Source organism: Lepidochelys kempii, chromosome 5 (genome assembly GCF_965140285.1).
Source record: "Lepidochelys kempii isolate rLepKem1 chromosome 5, rLepKem1.hap1, whole genome shotgun sequence".
Taxonomy (NCBI): Eukaryota; Metazoa; Chordata; order Testudines; family Cheloniidae; genus Lepidochelys; species Lepidochelys kempii.
The window spans coordinates 39,496,404-39,518,155 of NC_136384.1; the positions used below are offsets into that span (position 1 = coordinate 39,496,404).

Consider the following 21,752-nt stretch of genomic DNA (forward strand, 5'->3'; position numbering starts at 1 on the left):
AAAAAATTGCTGTAAACTGATTAACCCCAAAGAAGGAAGGCCTGATGATTGAAGGCAGGGAGTCAGACCTGTGTTCTAATACCATCTCTGTTACACTTAGGATAAATTACTTTAATCTCTGTGCCTCAGTTTCTTCATCTGTAAAAGCAATTAATATGTGCAATAATTACTGCCTACCTCAGAGGTGTTGGGTAAAATCAGTTATTTGTAAACTGCATTGAAATTCCCACTCTTGCTGCAGTGTTGCAGACACCGAATCATCTTTTTAAAAAAATGACCACAATGACTGATGCAATCATGCTCTCCCTCTTGTTGATCTGGATGCTATGTGAAAGGTAGTTGCGGGGGTCATGACTCCAACAGCTCAAATTTACTTCATCCTTGAAGGTAGCAGGTCTCAGGACCTTCTTCTGTCTAGTCTGTTCTGCGGTTTATTTCCCCAAACCCTTTATTGTTTTACAAATTCATTTTATGGAGTTGATTTTAAAATACCATTATTTTTTTAAAAAAAATGTATCTGCTGGTGTGTAATCCAGACCAGTTTTCTTTTTTGTCTGCTTCATTACCAAGCAATCTTGTACAGATCCAGATAGAAGATAGGAATGAGATGGGAACTAAATTGGATGTCAAGCCGCTAAAAATATCTGAAGGACTGGTATCCCAGTTGCTTTCAGTATTTGGGAGAAAGGGCATGCCTAAGGAAGTGCTCGGTTTGTTTTGGCTTTACCTCTCAGGGCAGCTGTGAGTATGAATGGCTAAATTCATATTTTCCATTCTGAGTACAGTGAAAGAACTGGCCTCATCTGGATTGCCATGGATCCAATACTACCTGAAGTTGAAGGAACTGGCTACCAGAAATGAAACCTGTAGAGAAATTTAAGCACTGGTTCTTACAAGTAGAATCTATGAGGGTACAATTGTCAGGTCATAAAAATACAACTATAGAGGTTATGCTCCTGGTCTCTGGATCCAAGATAGTGAGAATTGGTTGCATGATGTTGAAGGCCACAAAATCTAAAGGAGTAATAATGAGTCATTTCAGCAACCTGCACAACTGGTCAAATATCATTTTGGGTCATGGTTTAGAGAGGTTTGACACAATAAATAATTGTTTGCTGAACCCAGTTCCAGAGCACAAAAGAAGAGAGGATGCTCTTGATTTAGTCCCAAGCAGTACATATGAGTTGGTTCCAGAAGTAAAACAAAGCTGGAAGGCAAGCAAAAAAGTGTATTGGTGACAAGCTGCAAGAATTTACTTTAACCGAAAGGATGCTCTTCAAAATGTAGAGTAGAAAGGAAAACGAACTAGGACAGGTAAGTCTAGGTTGGGGATTGGAATTTCTCAGAAATTGCTGAACAAATTGCCAGACACAAACAGATTCATTCTTAATTGTCACTAAATTTCATTCTTAGTTTGTAAGCTCTTCAGGGCAGGGACTGTCTCTTCTTGTTTGTACAATGCCTAGTACAACAGAGCCATGATTCTAACTGGGGGCCTCTGGACGTTACTGCAACACAAACACTTTAATAGTAATCAGAAGTATGAAGTCTGCAAAAGAACCACTAGGAATGTCATCTATCCTAAGTCTTTTGTCTATGTAAAGTACTCTGGTGCTTACTTACCTTTTAAAAATAAATAAAAAAGATTCTGGGGGGCGAGATGATGGGATCCCAATGTGCCCATCCTTTTTTTGCTTCCCACAGATCGCTCAGTGACTTTCCCTTCAGTAGATACCACAGTCTAGCTTCTTTACAGTGTTTCACTCCATTGTCCTTTAAACATACTAGTGCAGTTACAGTATTTACATCCCCCCACTTTACTACCCCTCCTCCAACAGGTGGAGGAAGGTGTCTCCTCCCAGAGAACTCCCTTTCATCAGGCCCTGTGAGCCTTTTCTTTTCTTTTCTCTTTTCCCTCTCTGTCTCCTGCTTCTCCCCTCTTGAACTTTCTTCCTGCACTCATTTATCCATGGGCTAATTAGGTCATTCGTTATCCAGCCCCAGTCTAGTCTGGTAATCAGGAACTCCTCTCCTTAATCAGGCCCTCCCTGGGGCCTGATTGGTTAAACGATGACCAATCTCTGATTCCCAGTACTCTGTCACAGGCAGTAATGGTCTTTAATTCCCAGAAACCCTTACCAGGCTGTGTACCATGTTCACTGGTTAGTGCAATTAAAGACAGACCTATAAAACTAGATGAGCTCAGTTAGGAAGGGACAATCAGCAAAACTTTGCAAAAGAAAATCACTTCTTACATTGGATTTCCTTGCAGCTGCCCAATAAATAGAAAAAAGAACCTATTCATATTAATGTATTTGGACTATCAAAAAGTGTTTGACAAAGTCCCTCACAAGATGTTAATGAAGCTAAGTGGTCAAAAGATGAAATGTGAAACTTCTGCCATAGATTAGGAACTGGCTAAGAGAGAGAGAAAACTGAATATGATTAATTGGTCAATTTTTAACATGAAATGAAGATAATGTGGGATGCCCAGGGATTCATACTAGGATTGGTGCTTACCATGTTTAACAATGATCTGGAGAAAGCGTCAAACTGTGAAATGGCAAGAACTGCAGATGACACAAATTTAGGTTAGAGAAGCCAGGAATGACAGGAGGCTGGAGCTAAACTCAATGACTGCTTAACTCTGACAGATGAAACTCAGTGTATTAGAGTAACAATTTGAATTATTTATACCCAGTTCTAAACTAGGGCCTGGTCTACATTACAGAGTTAGGTCGACGTAAGCTGCCGTACATTGATGTAATTGTATCAGTGTACACACTACAGCCTTGCTCCCACTGATGTAAGTACCTTGCTACACTGATATCATAACTCCACCTCCATGAGAGGCATGGGGCTTATGTAGGTGTAGTTACGGTGACACAGTGTCTGTGCATTACTTACATCGTCTGTTGGCTGCTGCTGTTGTCAATTTCACGGCTCTGTGACAAGAAAGCCCAGTGCTGGTGGTTGGCTCTAGCTAGAGCCCGGCTGCCCCCCATCCCGACTCCCCTCTTTCAGCTGGGCTGCTGCCCATGCTCCCCACTGGGAACCCTGCTGCCCCCAGACTCTCCATTTCCAGCCTGGCTGCTGCCTGGGCTTCCCACATCTGGCTCTCCACTCAGGGAGGCGAGAAGCCCGGGCAGCTGTCTCCCACTCCTGGTGGGGAGATGCACTGAGCTAAGAGCCCTGGCTTTCAGTTCCCCCCCACACTGCCCCTCTTCAGTCGGTGGAAGCGCTCCTGGTGAGGACATGTACCTCCAACAGAGGGAGGGTAGCGTGAACGTCAGCCACCGTAGTAATTACTGTTTGTAGGGTAGACATGCCCGAACTATTTGCTGGAGAGGGGAATATGGATGCCATTGTGCGCCAGTCAGTGAAATCTAACAATGTGCAATAGTAGTTAGAAAACTAAACAAGCTGCTAGGCTGTAGTAAGAAAGAGATAAAGTTTAATATTGAAAATATTATGTCGCTATTATGTGAATCAGCAGTGAGTCCTTCTTTTGCATATTGTGTTCAGTTCTGGTCACAGCATTTAAAAATACTGGTGAGCTGTGTGTGTGTGCATTTGAGAGTGAACTCCTGAGTGCTTGACTCTACAACTCTTAAATATTTTTGGATGTAGTAGCTATATAGTTTGGAGATGAGATGGGGTGTGGAGGAAGTAACCTGTTAGAGGTATATAAAATAGGAAATGGTTTACTCTGTAGTAAACAGAGAGCTCCTACTTTTATTTATTTTTATTTATTTATTGTTAAATAGAACAAAGGGCACACAAGGAAATTCAAAAGTATCAAATTTAAAATAGGTAAAACAGGATACCTTTTTTTTATACAATGCACAATTAATCTAGTTGAGCTCACAGCCACAAGATATATTGAAATTAAGTGCTTTGCAAAATTCCAGAAAACCCTAGACATTTATATAAATATTATTCATAGGTAATTTTCATGGGATTAATAAAATAAGGGATATAAGCCCTCAAGTTTCTGAACATTAGGAATGGCCATACTGAGTCAGAACAATGGTCCTTCTAGCTTAGTATCTTTTTCTGACAGTGGCCAGTGCTGATGCTTCAGAGGGAAAGAACAGAACAGGGCAGTTTCAAGTGATCTGTCCACTGATGTCTAGTGTCAGCTTCTGATAGCTGAAGGCTTAGGGACACCCTGAGCATGAGGTTAACAACCATTCATGAACCTGTCCTCCATCTAATTCTTTTTTTAACCCAATTATGCTTTTGGCCTTCAACACCTCCTGGCAACAAGTTCCACAGGTTGACTATGCATTGTGTGAAGAAGTACTTCCCTCTCTTTTAAACCTGCTGCCTATTAATTTCATTGGGTGGCCCTTAGTTCTTGTGTTTATGTGAATGGGTAAATAATGCTTCCCTATTTACTTTCTCCACATCATTTGTGATTTTATACACCTGTCATATCCCCTCTTAGTCATCTCTTTTTTAAGATGAGCAGTTCGTCTTTTTAATCTCTCCTCATATGGAAGCTGTTCCATACACCTAATCATTTTTGTTGCCCTTTTCTGTACCTTTTCCAATTCAAAAATATCTTTTTTTGAGATGAGGTGACCAAAACTGCACACAATATTCAAGGTGTGCGCATACTATGGATTTATATAGTGGCATTGCTATGTTGACTGTCTTATTGTCTGTCCTTTTCCTGAGAGTTCCTAACATTGTTAGCTTTTTTGACTGAGGCTGCACATAAAGCAGATATTTTTCAGAGAACTATCCATGATGACTCCAAGATCTTTCTTGAGTGGTAAAAGCTAATTTAGAGCCCATCATTATGTATGTATAGTTGGGGTTATGTTTTCCAGTGTGCATTACTTATCAACGTTGAATTTCATCTGCCATTTTGTTGTCCAGTCATCCAGTTCTGTCAGAACCCTTTGTAACTTTTTGCAGTCAGCATTGGTCTTAACTATCTTGAGTAATTTTTTATCATCTGCAAATTTTGCCACCTCATTGTTCACCCTCTTTTCCAGACCGTTTATGAATATGTTGAACATCACAGGTCCAGTACAGATCCTGGGGGACACTGCTATTTACCTTTCTCCACTTTGAAAACTGACCATTTACCCCTACCCTTTGTTTCCTATCTTTTTAACCAGTTGCTGATTCATGAGTGGACCTTCCTTTTTATTCCATGACTGCTTACTTTGCTTAAGAGCTTTTAGTGTGGGACCCTGTCAAAAGCTGTCAGAAAAGTCTAAATACACTATATCAACTGGATCACTGTGGTCCATGTCCTTGTTGACGCTCTCAAAGATTTCTGATAGATTGGTGAGGCATGATTTCCCTTTACAAAAGCCATGTTGACTCTTCCCCAACATATTGTGTTTATCTGTGTCTGATAATTTTCTTTACTATGGTTTCAACCAATTTTTCTGGTATCAAAGTTAAGCTTACCAGCCTGTAATTTCCAGGATCACCTTTGGAGCCTTTTTTAAAAAAAAAGGGGGGGGGGAAGGGGGGAGTGTTACATTAGCTACTCTCCAGTCATCTGGTACAAAGTCTGATTTAAGCAATAGGTTACATACCATAGTTAGTAGTTTTGCAGTTTCCTTCAGAACATCTGGTCTTGTTGACTTATTACGGTTTAATTCATCTGTTTATCTGGGCATAAGTGAACCCCTAATAGCCTAGTACTTAAGGTACAGGAGACTTTCTGATGCCCCAAGAGAAAGTTTAGGAGACTAGAACAGTTGGGTTGCACGTCCGCTTCTGTTGCTGCTCTGTCACTTTGAACAGTGAGCTATCAAGCAGTTATTGCTAGGGATCGCTTTTACACCTGAGGTTAAGTTGTTCCCTTCATGTGCTCTCTGCCTGATGAGAAAAGCAAAGAACTAAAGTCCATCATGGAGGGCCAGAATATATCTCAACACAAGTGATGTACAATGTATTCGGCACTTCAGCAAGATCAATGTCAACAGCTGTAAAACATCTTTTTGAGTAAGGATCTTGGACTTCCCCCAGAAGCACAAGTCATGGTTGAAGGCTTGATTTTTTTAAGATATTGACCTTTTGGGATGGAAAAACAGATAAAATACTGGAGAGATTCAAGAAGACCAAGTTGACAGCCAAATCGTTGGGGATCCAACCACCTTTCAGCATGAGACATCCTTTAAGTCTGAGAGGCAATTCCTACCTGCTCAATCACCACCTCAGTACAAACAGTACTAAAAAGGTCCTCTCCTTGAGTTCCATGCAGATAAGCATTGCAGGGGCTTTATTAATAGTAAAGTAGAACGTCAGAGTTATGAATTGACCAGTCAACCACACACCTCATTTGGAACCGGAAGTACACAATCGGGCAGGAGTAGAGACCAAAACATACAGGACAGTACTGTGTTAAATGTAAAGTACTAAAAAAAAAAGGGAAAAAGCCGCTTGTTTTCGTAGTAAAATTTCAAAGCTGTATTAACTCAACGTTCAGTTGTAAACTTTCAGAAGAACAACCATAACGTTTTGTACAGAATTATGAACAACCTCCATTCCCGAAGTGTTTGTAACTCTGAGGTTCTATTGTAGAAGTATTGTTACTGTGTGGATTAGAGATGTGTGTTGCATACAATAGAGGCTATGTGATTCAGCCACACCCTGTTTGGTCTTTGACTGCATTCCTCATCACTTTGCAGGAATTCCTTTAATGAGAACATTCCAAGACCTGATATTTTTCTCTCTGATCAACCTAGAAGCCAAGCAAGTACCTCAGTGATATGAGGGAAAATATTTCTAACTCCTGATACAAACCCAAAGAGAAGCTTATTTTATATTAACTTGAGAAAAACAAATATACTTAGCTGAAGATTTAAATTTTATATGATGATGCCATGGCTATGATTCCTTCCGGAAAGCAGAATGACTAGTTGACTAGCAGATAGCATATGGCTTATTCCACTAGATTTCAGACGATATTCCTGAAATGATGAAAATATTTCTTAACCTTGAAATCTTTAAAGCTGCTGCATAGAATCCAAGTCACACCTTTGTGCAACGCTGCTCTCAATTTAGGAGTGCAGCGTTATTCAGAAGAGCTGTGCTTTATTATTCACTAAAGCTGGTATTTTCAATGGAGTCTTAAGTACTTAGCCCTGTCTCTAGATGGTGTGACTACGAGTCAGTCTCCCATGCACAAAAGTTTTCACAGTCAATTCTAGATAGAAAGGGTTACTTACCTGTAACTGGAGTTCTTGGTATCCTGCCTCTGCATATTCACAATCACCCACTCTCCTTCTCCATTTTCTGGAGTTGTCCTTTAATATACTGAATGGGCAGAAAGGAATGGAGGGGAGTTAGAGCCAGTGTCCTTTCTGTATACTTGGGTCTGCACGGGACTTTGTGCTACCCTCAACAGCCACTGCTCTCTAGATGGTTTCTCAGTTTGCAGCACCAAGCTTCATAGCGTGAGAATGAGGATCTGCAGAGGCAATCTACTTGGAGAACTCAAACTGCAGGTGAGTTAACCTTCTTTTAGCACACTTTCTTTATCAAAGGGCATTATGAACTTTTTTTGGACTTCATTGAGTTTTCTGTGCGTAGTGAGAGCAGAATTTGGGCCCAAATTAGGAATGGATTTTTTTTGTCTGGATTTTGGGAGGAGTCTGTTTTAGGTCATGTTTAATCAGAAGGCAGCTTCAGCTAAAATCTTGTTAAATAATTCATTGCTTTTTAAAAATGAGATTTGAAAAAGTAAAGAATAATTAATAAATATGCGTGACTGGATCTAATTGAGGCCTTCAGATCTGCTGCAGTTTTGACTGTACTCTGCTGTTTTATAATCCATCAAAAATAACATGTGTGAGCATGCAGTTCACCTTTTTACATTGGGCTTGCAGAGAGGGAAGCTACGTGGCGGTAGTGAAGTATAAAGTGATCACGACAAGATTTCACAAAAGCTGTCTGTTTCATGCTCTTTGTCTGGTTGCTGTCATTCATAACCTATTATTCAGTTCTACATTTTCTGCATGTAATAGTTGGGAGTACTCTTGTGTACCCAAGTCATTTTTCCCCTTTCTTTCTTCCCCTTTACCTGACAAAATTTACTAACTGAAGAGTTTGTTTATTTATATTTATTTATATTTAGCTATATATAAATATAAATAAATAAGCAAACTCTTCAATTAGTAAATTTTGTCAGGTAAAGGGGAAGAAAGAAAGGGGAAAAAATGACTTGGGTACACAAGAGTACTCCCAACTATTACATGCAGAAAATGTAGAACTGAATAATAGGTTATGAATGACAGCAACCAGACAAAGAGCATGAAACAGACAGCTTTTGTGAAATCTTGTCGTGATCACTTTATACTTCACTACCGCCACGTAGCTGTGTGTGTGTGTGTGTGTGTACACACAGTGTAAATACCCTTCAATAGGCTCAGGATGACATTTTCCATTCTCTAAGACTCTTGAAGTTGCTCTTGTATGTTTCAGGAACCTGCAGAGAACGGAATGACATGTCTGTAAAACCTCAATGGTTTTACAAATAGATTCTATAGCCTTAGTGAGGAAGCAAAATACCCTCCTGCAATTACCTAAAGAACAGAGGTACTTTTTTTTTTTAAGCCCAAAAGCTTGTGACTGGTATTGTAATACATTTCTTCTTGAACCAATTAATTCGTCACCTAATGTCTCAATGCAGTGGATTTCGAAGATCCTTTCCTGACTGGAGAGATGCCAGTTTCCTTCCTCTTCCCATTTCATTCCCTTCAAAAATAAATAAATATTCAACTGAGTACAAAAAATAGTAACAACCTTGAGCCCAAAGTAGGATAACCAGGTTTTTGGAGCCATGAACCAGTACGTTTTTAGGATTATTGGAGGGAGTCTGTCCCAGCTGAAGGGGAGATTGGGCTGAGGTCCATGTTGGGCCAGGGGCTGGGGATCCAAGCATGTCTGATGTCTAGTGGGAGGGAGATGAAAAAGGATGACTTAGTTGGAGTTGTTTCATTGGTGGGAGGGAGGCATGTGATTTGTCCTGCCTCCCTAAATGGTGACTGCAGTCTAGCTGTATCTACAAAGAGCACTCCCGGAATAGGGACAGGGCATTCCAAATCACTGAGGTGTCATACGCTTTTGTAGTGTTTGGAGCAGTAGTTTGGAAAACGTAGAGAAGCTGGCCAAAAGGGAGACAATGCATCAAGGATCAGCACAGCCACATTTGGGCCTCTATTGTTCAAGTAGAGAGGAGAGAGGAAGTGCCATGGGAGGAAAGGGAATAGAGGGGAGTTAGAAGAGGGGGAACATAAGGAAAGAGTTGACCAATCATCAAGACGGTAGCATTGGAACTGGGACAAAATCCATTGTTACTATCATGGGTCAACAAGGCATCATGACTGCCTAATTAAAGCAGAATGTGTCTTAACCCTTGTCAAGAGACTGATCTTTTTATGAGAGGTTTTACATTCTTTCTGTGGTTATCGTTCAATATTTCATTAGCCTTTTCACATCTTACCCTGAATTTTCATGATCTGGAACACAGAAAAGAGGATAAGTGTTTTCCTTCAGGATGACTACAATCTAATCTTTTCTAATGGTGATTATCTAACATATTGGATTTTAGTGAGGGAGGCATGGCGAGTGATCATTTCTGCTATAGCTACTCTCCTAACCCTTCCAGACAGTATCCATGGCAGTCACTTTTCTGCATGTAAATTTTCCTTCATTAGTGAAATGGTTCTAGATTAGGGTAAACCTATGGAAATTCTAGCCTCAGGATCAGGCATTGGTGCCAGAGAAGTAATTTCAAAAGAGAGAAATGACTACCAATCACTGCACACTAGGGTCTTTCCTCTAGATATGCTATTGTATAAAATGTTAAGAGTTTCTAGCCCTCATGTGCCAAGAAGCAAAATGAAAAAAAATGTTGCATTGTAGTTGAGGAGTAAAATGTCCAATTTTCTTTTGGATTTTGACTCAGATACTGAAGTCTGTTTGAGAATCCCTGTCATCCATTGCACACTTTGTTTCGTGGTAGGACGCTCATGTACAAGTCATGTACAGTATATTGGAAAATATTTGTGTCACTGTGAATTTCTCCACTTTCACTTCTACTTCAGTCTTTGGACTGCAGCTCTCAGAAATGAAAGATTTCAGCCCCTTGGATCACTGAGGGAATAGCAACAGTCCTCAGTAATGAACAGCTTAATTCTGCTTGTAATTCTAAATTCTAATTTTCCTACTGATACTTAAGAAGGCTCATGTGTCAAATATGGGTGATTAATGGTAAATTAGGGTTTTGGCAATCCGACTTTTAGCGTCTAGTTGAAAGGACGTGGTTTGCTACAGCTTTTACACCTGAATGGGCACACTTTGTACAAGCAGCCAAAGTGCTCTTGTGGTTTTGTGGTTGCTCATAGGTAACCCTAGTTATAATGATGATTGAGTGAAAAGAGTGTATGTTCTTTCCTATTTTCAGGTTGCTAGTATTGGAATCTACAGCTCCATCAGGAGATATGTCCCGCCCACATCACATTGCATCAGTTGTTCCAAACCGCTATCCCCGTTGGTTCACGCTAAGTCACATTGAGTCCCAGCAGTGTGAGTTGGCATCAACTATGCTAACAGCAGCCAAAGGTAGCGTTATCAATAAAGCTGATATGTATTTTTAGTAGACATGCTATATTTCCAATATTGTATTTCATACACAGAGTGAAGTTAATTTAAAACTGCTGCTTAGGAGTCTGAATTTTGATCTGAGAAGCACTTGAGGAAGAAACTACTAACTGAACAAATTTAAGTCTGTTACTTGGTTTTCTAGCACTGCTGCTAGACCAGCTGGATAGTAGCCAAACAGACCTGGTTCAGGTCTGAGACAAGTTATTTGTTTTGCAGTGGCATAATGTGGATGGCAAGACCCAGCAGTGGATAAATCAGTTCTAAAATTCTTAAATTAAGAGAACTTTGAGCATTTATTGAGCTAACATCAGCAGGCACTGAAGGGATATTTGATTTCATGTTTTCTGTTCACGTGTGCATTTAGTTAGTTCTTTCTAAGAGAACTTGTATAGCTGAAACTTGCTTATATTGCTGTAGTTCTGGCACATGTAGTGGTAACATCTGTACCATTAGTGAATGTTTTTCGGTAAACTAATTGTTTCTTTGTTTTGTGGTTTTGTTTTTACATTGCAGGTGATGTTCGGAGGCTGGAAACAGTGTTAGAATCCATCCAGAAAAATATTCACTCCTCATCACACATCTTCAAGCTTGCCCAGGATGCATTTAAAATAGCAACACTCATGGACACTTTGCCAGACATCACTCTTTTGAAAGTTTCTTTGGAGTTAGGCCTTCAGGTATTCCCCAAATTAGCTATTGCTGCAGTAAGAAACTGTAAGTCCTTGAACCAAATTCAGTTCCGCAATGGTGGGTGCAGCTCCCATGGAAGCCATTGAGAATTGTACCCACTTATGCAAGGCAAAGTCCAAACATGACCCCTTCTCTTCACTGATTTGTATAGTACTTTGATAAATATAGGGCCAGCATGTGGCACCGGCTTCAGCCCTTTTACACCATACAGGTGGTGGTACAAGACTAGTGTAAGCAGCCACAGTATAGGAGTGTATTCAGGGTGAGAGGAGGAATGGCCAGAGAGCTAAGTGCTCTGGTTATTCTGGGCTGCAGAGAAACCAGTGGGCAGACTTGCATGTCTGTCTAAATTAGAGCAGCCAGCCCTTGTGGCTGCTCAACATACATGTTGGGGCTGCTGTGGCACCTAGACCAGACCAACATTAAGAAGATGAAAAAGTGGCATAAAGCACAGAGAGGCAGTTGTACACTCTTGTAGTCTAAGTGAATGGTGGTTCTTTGCATTTTGCTGCAGTCAAAAAAAAATTTTCTTCGAGGCAATTGAATCTTCAGTTTGCAAGGGACTGCTTCTTTTAAGAAGTCCTGTTTGGAAGCTATGTGCATACATTTCATTACTGGTGGGGAAAAAATATTTTCTTCAGGTGGCCTCTTTGCATTCCTGGCCTTGGGGATGCACAGATGGTGCAGTTTGGGCCGATGGAACCTTCTAGTAGCAGTGTCCATTGGAGCAATTGTTGGAGTGCAGGGCTGTAAAAGGAGGAGAGGGGGAATGCTCCGAGAACCGTAGTTCCTTTGAACCACAGTAGTGGAGAGACTGGGATCCTTGGACACAAATTCATTGGGACAGACAGTTCTCACAGCCTTTGTTTAGTTAGCATTGAGTTCTTCCTTTTAATTCATTTCTTTTGTTCTTCTCTTGGATATTTTTATTAAGGACTTTGTGGCCTGGCACAGGTTTTTGGTTCCAATATGTCAGAACTGAAAGGAGAAAAAAACAAAAAACAAAAAACAAACCCAGGTTCAGATGATGCACCTCTTACCTGTCAGCTTTCTGCTTTTGGACACAGATGTGCTTTGTCTGGCCCTCTAGAGGAGTGGGAAAGTTGTTCGTCTTGTTGCTGTATATGCAACATCTCCTTCCTCAGGAGCATCAGAATTTCCTGCAAGCTATGCTGTTGCAGTAAGCATTAGTGACTAAACCCTTGAACTCCAAAGCACAAAATGATGCAAGTGCTGGGAAACTAGCTTCTTCTCCAGTCCCCAACGTGGTTTAAAGAGCTTGACAACGTCCCGGCACTGGCGTCTGCCTCCCTGACTGGTGCCAAACCAAAGGGGCCAGTCTGTGGAAATGCTGCAAAAGATCACATCCAGCAAAGCAATAAACAGTTCCAGCAAAGCAATAAACAGTTGGCTTTACAGGTGTCAGCCTCTGCTGAAAGAGCCAGTCCTCAAGGGCCTGCCTCTGAGAATCCAGGACTTCCAGTTCGTCGCACTGACGTGCAAGAGCATGTCCATAGTGCTGTGGCCCCGAAGTCCGAGTCACAGCAAAGGGTGGTATGGAAAGCCAACTCTATATATAGGACCACCCTGCCCGAGATCCATTGTCATTGGTTCTGTGCTTGAAGCCTGATAAGGCACCTGATATTTCCTGCGATCAGAAGAGGCCCTTCGTGCAGCACTGTATACGTTATCCTCTGTACTTGAAGGTAAAAATAAAAAGCATATGCAGTGAGGCAGGTTCCTCCTTCTCCAGGAAAGAAAAAGAGAAATCTTTCAAGGCTGAACAAGTTTCCTTAGCTATGCAAACCTTCTGAGAGATACAGGATCCTCCCCCTTGGACTTCTACTGGTGTCCCGGGGAAACATCTCACCCCCTTTCAGCTTTTCACTTAACCAAACCACTATCACCCTTGGAAACTTCCTCCAATTCAAAATCAGGCCATGTCCAGCCAGATAGCTTTATTTGCCCTTCCCCTCGCATGGAATGGATCAAGAAATCAGGAGAGCATTATTGAGACTCAGTTCCAACCTTTCAGATTGTGTGAGCTCACTCTCCCACACCCAGGGATTATAATAGGAAATTCTAAATTGGGTACTGGCAGAACTGGGAAGGTACCACCATGGGCAGTGTGGCCGAATTCTCCTTCTAGTAGGCATTGCCATGAATTTAAAAGGGCTAAAGGAAGCTGGCAAAAAGGGAGCCATCTTCCAAAGAGTTGGAGTGAAATGCCCTGCACTGGGACCATCCTGCCTGGATATCTAACTCTTGCTAATATCAAGGAAACAGTCTTCTTTACTTGTCCTGGATACACTGTCTGAAGAACTAGAGGCCTGTTGAACCTCGAAAGTAGATATGGATGTCTAATCCTGTTCCTCACCAGAGGATTTGCTCCATTGCCATTAACTCATAGAGGGAATGGTGACTACCTTAAACTTCCCTTTGGTAACTTTAAACAAAACTACAACACATAGTTGGTGACACAGTTGTTTACCCTCTAGGAGCAAGATTAACCTGCCAATTCTAGATGGTTTTATTATAGGCTTGCAAAAAACACCTGGTTAAACCCAACATCTGGACCAGCAATTTCTAAGAAAGCAGACAAGTTACCTCTGCTGATTCCTGAGGGCTTTGAGTTCTTCCAGACCCATACAGCTATTATTCGTTGAGTGGCAGCTCCCACTATCAAAGAGCTAAAAGATCAAGTCTGCTCTACCCCCTTTGGATTGAAAGGGTAAGAAGGGAAACCCTCGGTAGAAAGACTGTCTCCTCTGCCACATTAAGAATTACAGTGGTAATGGAGGAGGAAAAGGACCTTGGAGTATTGGTTGACCCTAGGATGACTATGAGCCGCCAATATGATATGACCATGAAAAAAGCTAATGTGGTCTGGGATGCATCAGGCGAGGTATTTCCAGTAGAGATAAGGAGGTGTTAGTATTGTTATACAAGGCACTGGTGAGACCTCATCTGGAATACTGTGTGCAGTTCTGGTCTCCCATGTTTAAGAAGGATGAATTCAAACTGGAACAGGTACAGAGAAGGGCTACTAGGATGATCCAAGGAATGGAAAACCTGTCTTATGAAAGGAGACTCAAGGAGCTTGGCTTGTTTAGCTTAACCAAAAGAAGATTATAGGGAGATATGACTGCTCTCTATAAATATATCAGAGGGATAAATACCGGAGAGGGAGAGGAATTATTTAAGCTCAGTACCAGTGTGGACACAAGAACAAATGGATATAAACTGGCCATCGGGAAGTTTAGACTTGAAATTAGATGAAGGTTTCTAACCATCAGAGGAGTGAAGTTCTGGAATAGCCTTCCAAGGGAAGCAGTGGGGGCAAAAGACCTATCTGGCTTCAAGATTAAACTCGATAAATTTATGGAGGAGATGGTATGATGGGAGAATATGATTTTGGCAATTAATTGATCTTTAACTATTCATGGTAAATAGGCCCAGTGGCCTGTGATGGGATGTTAGATGGGGTGGGATCTGAGTTACTACAGAGAATTCTTTCCTGGGTATCTGACTGGTGAATCTTGCCCACATGCTCAGGGTTCAGCTGATCGCCATATTTGGGGTTGGGAAGGAATTTTTCTCCAGGGCAGATTGGAAGAGGCCCTGGGGGGTTTTCGCCTTCCTCTGTAGCATGGGGCACGGGTCACCTGCTAGAGGATTCTCTGCACCTTGAAGTCTTTAAACCAAGATTTGAGGACTTCAATAGCTCAGACATAGGTGAAAGGTTTATTGCAGGAGTGGGTGGGTGAGATTCTGTGGCCTGCATTGTGCAGGAGGTCAGACTAGATTATCATAATGGTCCCTTCTGACCTTAATGTCTATGAGTCTATAACTGCCAGGTGGTAGTGTCCAGATACCAGTGTTATCTGAGGGAGAGGGGGAAACAGTGCACTTTGCACAATCTGTACCAGATCTAAGGAAAAGTGGCCCAAACCCCTTATTACCAAAGGTTGGTCAATTGCGAAGCATACTTTGCATCTAAAGCTGTAGTATCCATGGTTACATTGAGGCACCATTCATGATTACATTTGGACTATTTTTGGAACAAGAACCAAGGTAGAAGACTTGATTTGTTTAGCTCTAGAACAGACACAGTTGTAGATAAATGGAAATACACCAAGTTGGCTGCAAAGTCTCTAGGGATTTCTCAATGCCCTAAGAAGAGATTTGTATTACCAACATTCCAATAGCAGAGACAGCCATACCCAACCTCTGCTTCCTATTCATTTCAAAGAAAGCACTTCCAACAACAGCCCCCTATTTTGCATCAGCAGAGAAGCATAGCATACATGTCATAAACTGGAAGGACATCTGCTGCGTCATCTTCCTCTCCACCAGCCTCTCATCCTCAGGTTTGATTGGGATGCTCAACCTCAGACCAGATTTAAGCCACCTACTGAGCTGCCTCCTCTTCATTTGGAAACAATCTGTCCTGTTTCTTAGATACCTGGAGTACTTTCACCATGGACTGATGAATCCTGGAGACTGCCCAGCAGGATTACTCCATTCAATTCTAAACAAATCCCTCCCACCCCAGCCTTTCTTCCCCATCCCTCTTCAGGGATTCTTATCAGAAGAACTTGCTAAGATCAGAAGTTCATTCACTGCTAGAGTTGGTGGGCGCAATAGAGAAAGTTCCTAAAGAGTTTCCAGGGATGGCATTTTATTTCAGGTACTTCTCATCCTAAACAACGATGGTGGTCTTCAACCCATTCTAGACCTTCGGAAGCTCAAAGCTTTTTCATCAGGAAGTTCAAATTCCATATCCGTATCCTAGCCTCTGTTGTCCTCTCCCTCTCTGTCCAAGATTGGTTTGTGGCTCTTGATTTACAGGATGTTTATTTTCACATCTCAAGCAGATATGTACACTGAAAATACCTGGGGTTGGTTGTGGGAAGAGATCATTATCAATGCAAAGTTCTTCCATTTGGTCTGTGTGAATACTCAGGATGATGCAGAAAGTGCCTTTCAGAGTGACAGCATGCTTGAGATGTCAGGGTATCCATATGTATCCTTATTTGGATGATTGGCTTACCAAGGCATCTTCATAGCAGGAATGAGCGAACGCGCTCTCATAAACATGTACCTTATTCCAGACACTGGGTTCAGGAAAAACTGGTAGAAATCACACACAGTTTTGACTGAGCAAGAGGGGAAGGTGACCTTGGAGCATTTCTAGATACTCAGAGCTTTCCGTCTAGAAGAAAGCTATTTAAAAATCCTTGTGGCAATAGAAATACTACACTGGAATACACATCATACAGTAATGACCTCCCTGGAACTGATGGGTGTTATGGCTTCAGAAATGTGTGTAATTCTATATGCACATCTAAAAAAGAGACCTCTACGATACTAGTTAGTTGAATGCTGTATAACAAATACTGATCGAATGCTTTGTGAAATTGACACTACCCAGGGATGTGTTCCTATCTTATATGGTGTAGTCATAAGAGCTGGATTCAACTCCCCAGTTTACTCAGCCATAGTTACTTGCTTGTACTAGAACAGTCCTTCACAAAATTACAGTTCTTACTGGAACAATCACATTTAAATATAAAAATGAGAGAGAAAGAAACAGCCTATTTGCAAGTGCATTTGAAATATGGAGGTACTACCTTTAAAAACCAGATAAGGCACCTTTACTGGAATTTTGATCGTTAGTGTTGAGCTTCTTTAAATTGAGGTTTCATTCTGATAGATGAGTCAAATCATTATTGATTCTGAAAACAGAAACAATCACTGGAGACTTGGCAGAATTAAGCAGCAGAGCAGATCGCAATAAATACTACTAGTATGTATCACTGCGGTCAAGTGAAAGGCAATACTAAGGGTCTAAGGAAAAAAGTTCATGGCTAGCCTACCCAAAATAGGCATATATATCATCCATTTTAAACACCATTTTTTCTACTTGAGGACCCTAAGTCTTATTTTTGTAATGAAGCATTTGGTTACTTTTGAGGGAAAATCTTACCTTAAAAGAGCTGCAGTTTTATTGTGTGACGGAGAATATCGTTCTAAAAATAATCTGTCCTTCCAATAGAACTGGTCAGCATTTTTCAAATCTTTGAAATTTGAACCAAAAAATGACCATTTTTGGTAGGATTTTTTGCAATTTTTCAGTCAGCTCTATATCTAACTAACTCAGATTCATAATTGTTTGTGTGCTGTCTCAGCTTTGTAGCAGAATTCTTTTGTCGTAAGTGTCCATCAAATGTTTGTTTGCTTTTAAATAGGTGATGCGGATGACATTGTCAACATTGAATTGGCGGCGGCGGGAGATGGTGAGGTGGTTGGTAACATGTGCAACAGAAGTAGGTATGTTCTGCAGATATTGTCCAAGGAGTCCTGCCTTCATTAGCCTGTCTTAAATGGTTTGATGGTTTCATTTTGTTTGGCTATGTATAGGCACTAAAAATGTCAATCACTTTCGGTTGGTTTGTAGAATTTACTTTCTGATTAGAAGCCTTTAATTATAGCATTAACAAGCAATTTTTTTTGAGCACATAAGATAACAGACATGGCCCAAGTAAAATTAGGACTGAATAGTTTGGTATACTTTGTCTTTCAAGATGTAGAATGAAGCAATTCCCACATGCATCACTGTTTGTGGACTTGTGGTCACTGTCTGTACACATGTTAAGAAGTAGTGTACTCCGCAAGTAGCTTCATTGATATCATCATAGAGTAACATACCACTCAACATGAGTATGGATGACAGAATCTAACCTTGTAATTAGAGTCGAAGAGAGAGGTGCTCTGGTGGTTAGGGTGCTAGTTTGGAACTTAGGAGACCCAGGTTCTATTCTCTGCCTTGCCACAGACTTCTTGCGTGTGGTTTGATGAGTCACACAGACTCTGTATGCCTCAGTTCCCCATTTGTAGAATGAGCATGATAATACTTCCCAACCTTATAGGAGTGTTGGGGATAAAAAAAAAAATTGAAGTGCACAGATTCTGCAGTAATGAAGGCAATATAACTACCACAGATAGAGCAATTTTAATTGCCGTTAGTATTGTTCCATTAAAGCACACTTACGATCTTTGTGCGTGTTCCTGCTTTTCATGGATCTGAGTCAGATTCTGTCTAGTAGACAGCTGAGACCCCTTTGTGTTTCAGAACTTCATGAACCCACTTTTCCTGTTCAGGATTACTTTGTCCTTTGCTTTTACTTAGCTGAGAAATTAATACTGTCGGTAGCCTGGAAAGTATAGTTTGCCTTTCTATGCCCTCGGACAAAAAGTGGTGTATGTCTGCAAGTTTTCATGCAATGGTGCAGTGTTTTATTGCTTTCATAGCTTGACTAAGTATCTGTAAATACTAGAGCATATCTTTTATTTTGTTCAGTTGCCTGTGTACAGATAAAATGCCTTTATTCATGCCATATAAAATTAGTTCACATATGTCCAAGAACCTATAACATAACCTATAACCTGACTAGGTGCCCAGCTCCGAAGGCAGCGCTGCCAGCAGCAGCAGCGCAGAAATAAGGGTGGGAATGTGAAAAGTGCTATTTGCCAATATCACTTTTCACAGCAAACTTAGCGCCCTGTTGCCACCCGTACTTCTGCACTGCTGCTGGGACCCTGGGGCTGACAGCCAACGCCCTGCTGCCTCCTAGTGGGGGATTGGGGGTCAAAGAGACCCTAAGCCTTGGTGGCGGAGCTGCAGCTGTCCCTTTTCCCCTCCTCTTGAGTGTGCACAGCCTTTCGGCAGGAGCCCCAGCCACCTGGGGCTGACCGCCACAGCTCTTTACAGAAAACAAAACCACACAGCTCACGCCTCCCTTGACACATTCCCATGTCTCCCTTGCGAGGCCCGCCCCATAGTTTTAGTGCCAAATACAAATACATGAGCAGTTTTGAGATAGCTGAAAGCATTTTTCCCTGCCATCAGGGGACTATTGACATAGAGGTAAAAGGAGGTTAAATGGTTCTAAAAATATTAGATTTTGAGGGTTGATTTGAGCCGTTTGGTCAGATGTTGAGACTTTTGAGTTCTGTAACTGGCCCCACATGTTATGAGCCAGGACTTGTTATCCAAAATTCATTATCTTAAATAACAAGAAAAACAAGATATCTTGCCAGGAAATTAAAACTTTATCATGTGACTTTTTCAAGTTCTCTAACAGTTTCAGGGACTCTACAAGAGCAAACACAGAATAGTCTTATTTTAATGTGCATTTCCCATCATGTTATCTCCATTGAGTTTGTTTGCATAAATAGCAGGTGGTTGGATGTATTGATAACCTACTAGGCTTAGTTTGAAAAAAACCGAGTCACGGTGAAAGCCTGTTTCTGGTTGAATACTATTGATTGTCAATTGTTGATGATCCTGTCTCTGATCTCTCACAGGTGTTTATGCACTGGATAGCATCATGCAGAACTGGTTTACGCTTTTCACTCCAACCGAGGCCACTAGTATTGTTGCGACAACCGTGATGTCCAACAGCACCATTGTCCGTCTGCATCTGGACTGCCATCAGCAGGAGAAACTGGCCAGCAGTGCTAGGACGCTTGCCCTACAGTGTGCCATGAAGGATCCTCAAAACTGTGCCCTCTCTGCACTGACCTTATGTGAAAAGGATCACATAGCTTTTGAGACCGCTTACCAAATTGTTCTAGATGCTGCTACAAAAGGCATGAGCTACACGCAGCTTTTTACTATAGCACGCTATATGGAACATCGTGGTTACCCTATGCGGGCCTACAAGCTGGCCACTTTGGCCATGAACCATCTCAACCTGAGTTACAATCAGGACACACACCCTGCCATTAATGACGTTTTGTGGGCATGTGCGCTCAGCCACTCCCTTGGGAAAAATGAGCTTGCAGCTATAATACCTCTGGTGGTCAAAAGTGTCAAATGTGCAACAGTACTGTCAGACATTTTGCGTAGGTGTACTTTGACCACACCTGGGATGGTGGGACTTCATGGAAGGAGGAACTCTGGGAAGCTCATGTCACTGGACAAAGCCCCTTTAAGGCAACTCCTGGATGCCACGATTGGAGCCTACATTAATACAACACATTCACGACTCACACACATCAGCCCTCGACACTATAGTGAGTTTATAGAGTTCCTTAGTAAGGCCCGAGAGACTTTCTTAATGGCTCATGATGGACACATTCAGTTTACACAGTTTATTGACAACCTAAAACAAATCTACAAAGGCAAAAAGAAACTGATGATGTTGGTTCGTGAACGGTTTGGTTGACGAAAATGTGTGAGGGCGGGGGGTGGGAGGGAGGGTGGTTTGTTTTTACTTGAGCCTGCCTTTGTATCCTTTTTAACTTAAAGAAACAGAGCCACACCGGTATTATATGTGTATAGTTATATTGAGTTTGCAAACTAAATTGTCATGTTGTGAAAGTTTGTGTGTTTATTTTTTTTCCTTTTTTTTTTCTTTTCTATTTTGTATGAGAGAGAGGTTAAAAAAAGGTTTGGTTTACACTGAGTATATGTTGTCAAGTGGCAAAAGCCCACATTGCTCTCCTGTTCTTTCTGTATACGTTCACAGCCTCAAAAACAAAACTATATATTGCAATGGCTTTAAAAACCAAACCAAACACCTCCATCCTGTGATAAGTACCTCGAATGGATCCAGCTTTACTCCTTTGTAACTCATCCTTACATTTCAGCATAGTTAAACAAACCAACAAATGAAATACTAATAGTTAAAAGGCTGACCACGTGGCTTTGCAGTGCTGTTCATCCAGAAGCATGGCACACAATGCTTGTGCATGTGGAAACTTAGCGACTGTCAACATACATTCTCAGGGATTTATCAAAAAAAATTAAAAAAAAGAATGAGAGCATTTATTGTACTGTATATATATTATAGTATATGTCTGAATATTGAAAAATATAACATTAACTAATTTATAAAAAAAAATTCTATGTAATGCAAAATACTTGAAGCTGCAGTAGCTTGGTTTTAAACAAAAAAAAAAAGAACCTATCAGAAGGACTAAAGTGCGCCTTGCTTCGGGGTTGGCTCAGGTGGTGAACTATATGCTGGGCATCTATGCAGAGCCACCTTTTGGATTGCATGGTTGGACTGATACCTATTGGGGGAAATTTTATATATATATATATTTATACAACCTGTGTATACATATATATGTATATGTATACACACATACACACATGCTTGTAACAGGCACTATAGTAAAGAGGGACAACGAAATACACAGCCAGAGCAGCAAGCCTTAGCATTAAGAATACAGTATGCCAGAAGTGGGGTTTGTGCCTCCTAGCCTAAAAGACTTAAAGAAATATCCTTTTTGACACAAAACACAAAATGTTTTCCAAAATAATTGACATGATACATTACGCCTTTGCAGTGAGCTAATAATAAGCTAACCTTTGTGCACAAATAACATATATATATAATATTTTATATATA

At 41.1% G+C, this 21,752-nt stretch overlaps 1 protein-coding gene across 3 annotated transcripts in view; it reads left to right on the plus strand.

Moving 5' to 3' along the window:
• The window catches only part of ZSWIM6 (zinc finger SWIM-type containing 6), a 164,475-nt gene extending 143,117 nt beyond the window's left edge, over positions 1-21,358 (plus strand). For all 3 annotated transcript variants that reach the window (XM_073344031.2, XM_073344030.2, XM_073344032.2), the window contains 4 exons: positions 10,439-10,596; positions 11,152-11,315; positions 17,580-17,661; positions 19,699-21,358. In XM_073344031.2, the coding sequence (XP_073200132.1) occupies positions 10,439-10,596; positions 11,152-11,315; positions 17,580-17,661; positions 19,699-20,561 (1,267 nt within the window). In that variant the 3' untranslated portion in view covers positions 20,562-21,358. The remainder of the gene's footprint in view (positions 1-10,438; positions 10,597-11,151; positions 11,316-17,579; positions 17,662-19,698) is intronic.
• The last annotated feature ends 394 nt before the right edge of the window (positions 21,359-21,752 follow it).